Raw genomic sequence first — 10109 nt, 5'->3', positions numbered from 1 at the left:
CGGGCCATGTCCGGCCCGTGACGGGGTGATTTATGGTCTGCGAGAATTTTTGGAGAAATGCCGGAAGGAAGAATTTTGTTTATTTCCCTACCAAAAAAAATAAATTAATTAATTTCTCAGTAAAAGTAAGACTAGTAATATATCGTACACACTGAATACAACTCGAACAACGTGCCACGAAACCCAACCAGCTGACTCGAAGACGTTTAAAAATGGCGGTGTTTCTCGAGCCGGAACCGGAAAAGCGGCCTCCAGCGGATGCGGTTAGCGGACCAATCACAACCAATGCTGCTGCGCTCGGGCGGCCACGTCGCCTCGACGTGCGTCTAGGATTTCGGGGAGGCACGCGTCAGGCCCTTGCGGTGGACGTAAGGGGAAGGGGGGGGGGCGCAAGGACGTAATGGGTGAACGCTCGGGTATAAATTGCCACGACGTAATAGTAGAAATCCCGCTACGACCAGGGAACGAGAACAGCCTGCCCACGTGCACCTCTCACTGAAATCAGTGCGCTGCGAAGTACTCGGAACCGGGTTCTGGTCCGCATATGGCTCGTAACATACAAGACATGTTGTTATGTTGTAATGTTAATCGCCGCTTTCTAACGCGTGGCACTGAATTGCATCGCTTGTTAAAAACACGTTTATAACAACACACAAGACTCAGCGCGTTTCCCTTTCCTGTGTTTTTGTTGTCCCGCAGTTTTCCCTCCGTGTCATTGCGGAGGAGTCACCAGTGAATGTTTCTGCAACTACGACGGCGACCCCTTCGTCATCTGGAGTGGAGTTTAGCTTCGTGTTTAGTCTGCGGTTCTTACGGCCTTACGGGAACACTTGTGTGTGTGTGTGTGTGCCCATAAATGGACACACACACACACACACACACACACACACAGCCTGGACTTCAGATAGGGCTATACCCACCAGGAAGTTGTGATTCCAGTATTCCAGTCAGGTATTGTGCGCCCCCCCCCCCCGACAGTTCTCTCTCTCTCTCTCTCTCTCTCTCTCTCTCTCTCTCTCTCTCTCTCTCTCTCTCTCTCTCTCTCTCTCTCTCTCTCTCTCTCTCTCTCTCTCTCTCTCTCTCTCTCTCCATCAGTTCTCTATCTCGCTCTCTGTCAGTTCTCTCTCTCTCTCCATCAGGTCTCTATCTCGCTCTCTGTCAGTTCTCTCTCTCTCTCTCTCTCTCTCTCTCTCTCTCCCCCCGACAGTTCTCTCTCTCTCTCTCTCTCTCTCTCTCTCTCTCTCTCTCTCTCTCTCTCTCTCTCTCTCTCTCTCTCTCTCTCTCTCTCTCCCCATCAGTTCTCTATCTCGCTCTCTGTCAGTTCTCTCTCTCTGTAGGTTCTCCCTCCCTCTCTCTCTCTTTCTGTCGGTTCTCTTGTCAGTTCTTTCTCTCTCTCTCGCTCCCCCCGACAGTTCTCTCTCTCTCTCTCTCTCTCTCTCTCTCTCTCTCTCTCTCTCTCTCTCTCTCTCTCTCTCTCTCGCTCTCTGTCAGTTCTCTCTCTCTGTGGGTTCTCCCTCCCTCTCTCTCTCTTTCTGTCGGTTCTCTTGTCAGTTCTTCCTCTCTCTCTCGCTCCCCCTCCCCGTCAGTTCCCTCTCTCGCTCCCTCTCCCTGTTTCTCTCTCTCTCTCTCATGCACACACACACACATGCACAGCTTTTTCTCATTCATCCCCGGGGGGGCTCAGCTCACAGTGAGTGACACAAGCTATTTACAGGATGGTACTGTAAAGGCTAGTTACGCACAGCCACACACGGCACACAAACACACACAAACGCACAAAGGCAAAGACATGACATGCAGGGAGTGGAAAAACAAAACGCGGTCCGTTTCACTGGAACGACACAAGCGTGGCGGAGACACGGAAGCAGGGGACAGAAGTAAGTCCCGAGCTCGACTCTGGAAGAGACGAACAAGACCTTTACAAAAGGGCACCGTGTCTGTTCGTGGACATGTGCAGGTGTGCGTGAGTGGAGGGGGGGGGAGGGTGAGGGAGGGTGAGGGAGAGGCTGGAATGCTGATGTCTTGTGTTCGTCGAAACAGTCGAGAGTTTTGCCCAAACTGCGCTGTTTGCAGTAAAATACCGAGAAAATGCGCATCGCTATATGTGTTGTCTATTCAGCACGTGTTGGTAATGCATGTATGGTGTGTGTGTGTGTGTGCGTGCAAGTGTAAAGGCTGTGTGTGTGTTTTCTTCCCAGGAAAAGTGCTTTTATGCTAAACATGCACAATAAATTAATTCCAGACAGAACAACTGCCCTCAAACCAGGCAGTCTCACCCCATGCTGGCACACACAGACACACACACACACACACACACAAAATGCCAATCTTGTACAGTGGTTCAGTTTCGAAGTGCCTCTCTTTTCATCTCTGGCCCGTGTTTGTCACCATCTGCACGAAGAGCACTAGATCAGACAGGACGGGAGACGGGGGACGGGGGACAGGGGAGAAAGGGAGCCTTTCTGCTGGTGGAGGGCTGCTCTTCCGTCTCACCCTTCAGCAGATGGCCCCCTGCTGCTGCACCAGTGGCCACATGCCCAGAGAGGCCCAGCAACAGAGCATCACAGTGTTGTGCGTATTTGTGCGTTCCCGTGTGTGTGTGTTTGTGTGTCTGTGTTTAGCGTATGATTCAGAGGTTCAGATGACTGTATATCTTTAAGAGACCACAAAAAATATAAAAAAGGGAATTTTATGATTGGGGATCCAGTCCATAACATTTGTTATGTTTGCGTTCTTCTGTGTGCACACGGACATGCACGTGTGTGTCTCGGAATATGTGCAAAAAGGCATCAACGCATGTGTGTGGGCGTGAACGTTAGTGCGAGTCCCGTTATATGTGTGCGCATGGTATTGTGTTATTCGTGTGCGTGCATTTGCTAACACCTATCGGAAAAATCCGAAACACTGTCATTTCATTTCATGCTCTTGCGCACGTGAAATGAAATGAAATGAAACATTGTTTCCACCAGCCCACAGCAGTGCAACACAAAGACGAAAACACATCCAAAACCTACAAGAACTAACACACGTATCCAAACTAAACAACAACAACAACAACAAAAAAATCACTGTCTGAGAGAACGGACGCCAGCCAGGATGACTGTCGGAACTGCCGGTCTGCACGGGCTAGCAGTTAGCTTAGCCTGCCCCGTTTCCGCGTCCTGACAGGCCGCCCTCGGTGTTTCTTCTTCGGGTGCAGCTCCGGGCGGGGCCGTGGTCCCTGGGTCCACAGGATGCAGCAGATCAAGCTCTCCCAGCGAAACCCCTTCGACACACCTCCCCGCACTCCACATGACGGCACTTAAAACACACTCGAGGCCAGGCGAGGCCGCCGGCGGACCGCCCTCGGTGTTATCGGAACTGACGGTCTAGACGGGCTAGCAGTTAGCTTAGCCTGCCCCGCTTCCGCGTCCTGTCAGACCGCCCTCGGTGTTTCTTCTTCGGGTGCAGCTCCGGGCGGGGCCGTGGTCGCCTGGCAGCACAGGACGCGGCAGACCAAACTCTCCCAGCCGATCCAGCACCAGCTCTTTCACCCATCAAACGAAGACACAAACTTAGACGTGGACAAAGACACCGCATGGACGGCACTGGGTGAGGCCGCCACAAATGTGAAGTCACGCCACCATCTTCCCACACCGGTACTGGGTGAGGCCGCTGCAAACCTGGATTTGTGCCGCCATTTTCCCACCAACTGCACTTTATACATGCAATCTTGTTTGTTTGTGTGTGTGTGTGTGTGTGTGTGTGTGTGTGTGAACACATGACTCCCACCGCTCTCACCTGTGTGCGGGTATCCTTCTGTCACCGACCACCAGTGTGATGTCGCACAGCTGCCGGGCTCTGAGGTAGCCCTCCATTTTGCGGAAGGTCACGTCCGCGTGGGACATGGCGGTGAACACGCACTCCTCGGGACACACACACGGCTCCATGGACACGCATGAGGACAGCGTGGCGCTGCTGTTGGACGTCCTGCCGGCGCACACAGTCAGACAGACATAAGGACGGGACAGACACACACACACAAGCAAAAACAGAAGACCAGAGAGAGAGAGACATTTTGAGTGCATGAGGCCATGATGTCTTTTGTTAGATATATGGAAAGTGAGCTTCTGCACACCAGTTGGGGGTCTATCTACCTCGCATCACCCACTCACACACACACACATACAGACACACACACACACACACACATTTTCATTGCATTTTACTTTTTGACGGGGTTACTGTGTGTCGCCAGAAGCTGACAAAGGCTTTTTAATGGTTCAATTACCAGCAGTAAATGGCCAGATAAATTTAGCCCACTTTAAAAGAGGAGCTGCCAATTAAACAGCTATGGGAACTGAGCCCACAGGACATGTTGTAATTTTCTCTGCTCTCCAAAGCCTCCCAGTTTCCCCAATCCGGACTGACAAAAGGACAACTTGTGAGGGTTGGAGCCAACATGGCTCCAGCGTTTGCCTTTAGTTAGAGAAGTCGTCCAGCCTGGGGCTGCTGTGTCTTCCTCCCAGCTGGACTTCGGGAGGGTGTGTGTGTGTGTGTGCATATGTAGTTTGTGTGTTTGTTTGTGTGCATATGTAGTGTGTGTGTGTGTGTGTTTGTATGCATATGTAGTGTGTGTGTTTGTTTGTTTGTGTGCATATGTAGTGTGTGTTTGTGTTTGAATGCATATGTAATGTGTGTGTATGTGTGTGCATATGTAGTGTGTGTTTGTATGCATATGTAATGTGTGTTTGTGTTTGTATGCATATGTAATGTGTGTGTGTGTGTGGATATGTAGTGTGTGTGTGTGTGTTTGTGCACCTATGTAGTGTGTGTGTGTGTGTAAGTTTGTCTGCATCCTTATAGAATACTTTATTCACGTGTGTGTGTGTGTGTGTGTGTGTGTGTGTGTGTGTGTGTGTGTGTGCGTGCGCATCCGTGTCTGTCTCTTACAGACAGCAAAGGTAAGCAGGAGTCTTGAGAAGTGCGGCTGCCCTGTGATTCACCACATATAATGACACTTCAGCCAGTATGTAACTTCTTGAAAACAAGGGTGTCAGGACTAATCCCACCGCAGAGAGACAGAGAACGGGGGGGAGGGGGGTGAGAGAGAGGGTACTTTAAGGGTCTGATTGGTTAACTCGGCTGTTAAAAACAGCAACCCCACCCGTTTAAGGACGAGAAAAGGAGTGTTTGCGCATACGTGCATGTGTGTGTCTGCAGATGTGTGCTCACAGTCGAGGCTGTTATGCATTAAACTGGAATGCCCATTTTCACAAGTATCAGCCACGCAAATGAGGTGTGTGTGAATGCAGACATACACGAGGTGGAAACACGATGTAAATTTAAATGTGCCAAAAAAACACCTCATCTATTTTGTCCGACGCAAAATAGGTCCCGATAAAAAAAAGAGGCCCCACCTGGGTGGTTCTGTCAATCTCCTCCCTCGTCTGTGCTTCTTTTTCTAATTATTTCTGGGGGAGCTCATCCACATTTTACTGCATCTGCGATATCCCAGTGTACCTCAGCTTCCTCCTCCCCATCCCATTCTTAACTCGCCGAGTAGGCCGTATGGGTCAGTTCCCTCAGTTTGTGCCACTGTATTTTGTTCTGTGCACGCACGCACGTGGTGTGTGTGTGTGTGTGTGTGTTTGTGGTTAGACAAATGGTGTGGCTAAACGTTGCCAAAGGAGGTGGCTTTGAAGTAGAGGGAACGCCTTCTTCTAGATCCCTTAATTGAGCCTGGCAGCTACTCAGCTTGGACAGAGAGCGAGAGAGAGAGAGCGAGAGAGAGAGAGAGAGAGAGAGAGAGAGAGAGAGAGAGAGAGAGAGAGAGAGAGAGAGAGAGAGAATGTTGGTGTGTGGGAAAGCAGAAAAATCCAACCAGGATTTCTTAAATCTAACCACTGGGCAAGGATGCTTTCTCTCTCTGTGTCTCTCCCAGTCTATCATGGAGTAAGCCAGTTGACAAAAGAAGGCTTTCGGCTGCAGCCTGGTGAACTATATGTTCACATACTCGCCGTCCCTCTTCTTACCCTGCATGCCATGCCATACCATTATTATTATTATTATTTTTTAAAAAATCCTCTGCTTATTAGCAAGCGCATAAGGAAATGTCAAATGAACCCAGGATTGGCGGAGATGGAGCGGGACGGAGGGAGGGACGCACACCAGGATTAATGGGAGGGGAGTGAAAGGAGAAACAGAGAGGAAGAAGAAGAGAGAGGAGAGGAGCTGGCCTATAGCCACTCTGGAATTCCGTCTGCGTTCTTTTTCCCAACCATTCCGTTTGGGATTCTGCCACCTCTGCTCACGGACTATCATTCACATAAGCGCTCTAGGCGGATGGCGAGATAGATTACTGGATCGCACACACGTAAACACACATATACACACACACACACACCTGGGAGGGTCACCGTTTTAACATCATAGGTTCTATTTCTCTCAGATGGGGTTGGCATTTGGTGTGCGTGTGTGTGTGTGTTCGTGCGTGTGTAGATGTGTTTCTGTTGAGCAAAAGTAATTTCCTGTGCGAGCGCCGCAAAGCCTTCGTCATTGTTGAGAATGTGAGACCGAGTCTTGTATCGTATATCAACACACATTTTCATTAGCAAATTCTTCTTTTTTCCCCCCCTCTTTCAAACCAGGAATGTGTAGCAAAAATGAAGGCGCTTTCACAGCCTCACTGATTAATGCAGGATAGGTAGTAGTTCAGCCTTGCTCTTGCCGAATGTCTGCTTTTGTGTGCTTGAGTATGAGCAAATGTGTGTGTGTGTGTTGTGTGTCTGTTTTATGAATCATTTATATCTTCTGAGGTGTGTCTTGGGAGCATAAGGCATTTTACTAGGCTTTCAGATGCATCATTAGACCAGTAACTGCCCACACAAACACACCGGCTCGCCCCCGGTTCTTCTGCCTCTACTCTGTCACTACATCTGTAGTAATGTGGACGTGAAACGAAGGCAGTAATCTGGCAGTCTGTGCACACGCACTTCGGAGAAATCGGTATGCCGCGATCGCTTTGTTTTGCAGTCTCCATGGCAATTTTTCATTAAATACCTCATCACCACCAAATCTCAAAAGGCCGTCCCAGAGGCTTTCTATTTATCACCCCTCTTCTTCCCGTTTCTGCATCCCCCCGTGTCTTCTCTCGTTTCGCCCGGGTCTCGGTAATAAGTAGGCCCTGGTCTTTCTGGGTCCTTGTCTGACCGGCCACCTTTCTATCTGCTGCCTTCCCCCCTGTCTTATTCTGCAGAAATGAGCCCGTTTCAGGTCTGACCCTCAGACCAGTTGACCAGGAATAACACGTGATGCGCTGCGCGCGCGCGTGCTTCCACAGCCTTGCCCGCGAGGAAGAGGAGGGTGACTGTGAGGAAGATGAGGAACGGCCGCATTTAAGTTATGACAATTGTCGAATCACAAGAGGATCAGTATGCCGTGGCAGGATGACGCTTCAGTTTAAAACACTTTAAAGAAAGAAAAGTGGAAAACAATTTAAAATGTTAAATTTAAAGAAAGAAAAAAAAATGCTGCCGTTCACCGAACCTTAAAACAAACTCGCGGAACTAGTTTATTATTTCTCCCACGTGTCCGGAGGAGATTCCGGATCACATTTGGGGGGGGGGGGGGTACAAACTGGATCAGGATCCGAGCAGAAGGTGAAAAACAAAGTCACCAATTCCCAATGTTGCGTGAGTACCCTGAAGCACGCGCGACCCGCTCCGTCGCCGTCCCCCTCCCCTCCGCCCGCCTACCTGCACGAGCTGGAGTCGGTGTCCGCTCGGTTGTTATTCTCCTCGTTGCTCCCCGCCCCCGCCTCTCCCTCCCCCTCCGACCCGGGAGGGCTGCACGGCTCGGGGACTGACACCTCGGCGGGGGGCTCCATGTTGGCTCTCGGGCGAGAGTGAGGGTGACACGGCGGGGAGACCCACGACAGCGCCGCGGCGCTCCGGCACTCCGGCTGGCTGAAGGACCGCGGGCAGGAACTTGCCGTCGACGCCGTCGCCGCCGGTGCTCTCCGGCTTCCCGCCGAATCTCCCAACTTTCTGCCGTGGTGGCTGACGTCACACAGGTTTGAACCCGCGCTTCCGCTGAGCGCGAGACCGCCGCGACCCCCTGCGCCGGAATTTACGGCGCCGGCGTGCCCGTCGCCGGAGCCGCTAGCGGGGGCAGGTCCGTCCCCGGGGCTGTCGCCGGCTCCGCTCCCTGTAAAGTAATCTGCTGGAGGCGGGGAGTGAGGCGGAGGGACTGCGGGGTGGCCGAACCACCTCCATCGGATCCGGAGGATCTGCTTCACGTCGAACTCCTTCCTGGACGAGGAGCTCGAACCGCCGCTCGACATCCCAGGTGTCGTTACGGGAGAAATGGCGGGAGTGTCTGTGTCGCTCCGCCGTTATCCGTAGACTGCACGCGGTTATGGTGTTGCCGGACCGGACGCACGGCTCTCTTGGCAACCGCACGCCTGATGGCTGCGACAAGAGGGAGCGTGTTGGCTGTTATATTGGAGCAAAGGGAGAGTCTGCGAGAGAGAGAGAGGGGGGGGGAGAGTTCGCCATATCCCTCCCCTCTCAGCCTGTCAGACCACTCTCTGATGGATTATTGTCGAAATGCTCTGATGTATGTAGACAGCTCCAGTGCCAAACGCTTTTACGCACAAACCAACCCATATACACACAAATACGTGTGTGTGTGTGTGTTCGCCACTACGATTTTTTTTGTTGTTGTTGAAAATTTCCAATCGTTTCTGGCAAATTATGTTCCGCGAATTGTTTGTGTAACCCGCTATTTTCTTGCCCGGTGCGGGATTCGATACGAGGTGTACCGCACCACAAGGCGACATCACTAACCGCTCGGCTAAAGGGTCAGATCTTATTAGTAGTTTACAGTCGTCACCCTCCCCGGAAGCGCGCCCTCGCGCTTTGTTCTTCCCGCGCTCCGAAGAGACCTCTGAGAATCTGCACACTTCCGGATCCCACCGCTGCCGCCAATGTAACCGGTTATTTTCTTGCCCGGTGCGGGATTCGATACGGGGCGTACTAAAGGGTAAAGGGTCAGACCCGTTAGCTAGGGGCTAACGTGTCTTATTAGTAGTTTACATTTGTAACAGAGATCTGTGCCATTATTATTATTATTATTAGGATTTTACAAGCGACGACTTTTTTTTATAGTGTTGACCATGCAGTGACGCTGAAATTATACTAGCGCACTAATCAATCAGCAACATGAACCTAAATTACATTGGCGTAGCTAAGGGGGGGTTTGAGCTACCCCCCCCCGGAAAACCCCCCAAAAGAACGAAGGATCCAAAAAGTTAAACTTATCAGGTATAGCCTTAAGCATAAAGTACACTCGTAATCAATACCGTGCCGCGTTTTTAAGGCTGAAATATGGAAATAAATTACAGGTTTTTGTATACTATAAACCGGTGTGGGTCAAAGGTCAGCTTGCGCGAGGTATCCTGTGCATGGCATAAAAAACGTCCACTTTTTGGTTCGAGAGACTCGCCCCTTTGAGCAGGGCTGACGGCGGGCCAGCTAAATACAGGATGAAGCCTTGCCGCGAGGGTTGTTTTTAATAGGAGTGTTTATGGAGGAGCGCAAACGCCCAACTCCTGCAGCCCTGCGAGAGAAGCCGATACGAAATACCGCAATCATTACCCGCTAATCGAAGAGTGTGAAATGCAATGAAGCGGTGGACATATCCTTTTCTTATCATCTTCATGTCCCCCTCCCCCCTCCCTCTTCACCCTCTCTTTGCGAGGGCCATTCTTTTTGTGGCTCTGTAGCTGTTGCTGTTTCACTTACAGCGTTTCATCCTCCCTCTCCCCGCTCCAGTGCTTTCTTTTGAGAAGCTAACTTTATTTGGACATAGCAGAAGCAGTTTTTTTTAATTAAACGCCTCTTGTCACCGCTACGGCTTGAAGGCCATGCCAGGGCTGCTCTGCCATTATTATCCCTCGCCTTCTTCTGCTTTTCTCCGTCTGCCTCTTCTGCGTTTCTCTGTCTGCCTTTATTTGGACATAACAGAAGAATGGCCACAATAACGGGCTGCATTAAGCAGAAATGTGAATCTGTTGTTAAAAGAAGACAGAGAAAGGCCGGTATTGAACCGTCTGTGGAGACGTGAGT

At 50.9% G+C, this 10109-nt stretch overlaps 1 protein-coding gene across 1 annotated transcript; it reads right to left on the bottom strand.

The window, feature by feature from the left end:
• Positions 1-2637: 2637 nt before the first annotated feature.
• Positions 2638-8436, bottom strand: LOC130113041 (kelch-like protein 5). The gene is made up of 3 exons (XM_056280558.1): positions 7737-8436; positions 3781-3969; positions 2638-2653 (listed from the first exon to the last, which is right to left on the bottom strand). Exons 1-3 carry the CDS (start codon positions 8321-8323, stop codon positions 2638-2640), a joined length of 792 nt encoding a protein of 263 aa, XP_056136533.1. The 5' UTR covers positions 8324-8436.
• Between the last annotated feature and the right edge of the window lie 1673 nt (positions 8437-10109).

This window comes from Lampris incognitus, chromosome 5 (assembly GCF_029633865.1).
Source record: "Lampris incognitus isolate fLamInc1 chromosome 5, fLamInc1.hap2, whole genome shotgun sequence".
Taxonomy (NCBI): domain Eukaryota; kingdom Metazoa; phylum Chordata; class Actinopteri; order Lampriformes; family Lampridae; genus Lampris; species Lampris incognitus.
The sequence above is the reverse complement of the archived record's forward strand: the minus strand, read 5'-3'. Positions and strand labels throughout refer to the sequence as shown.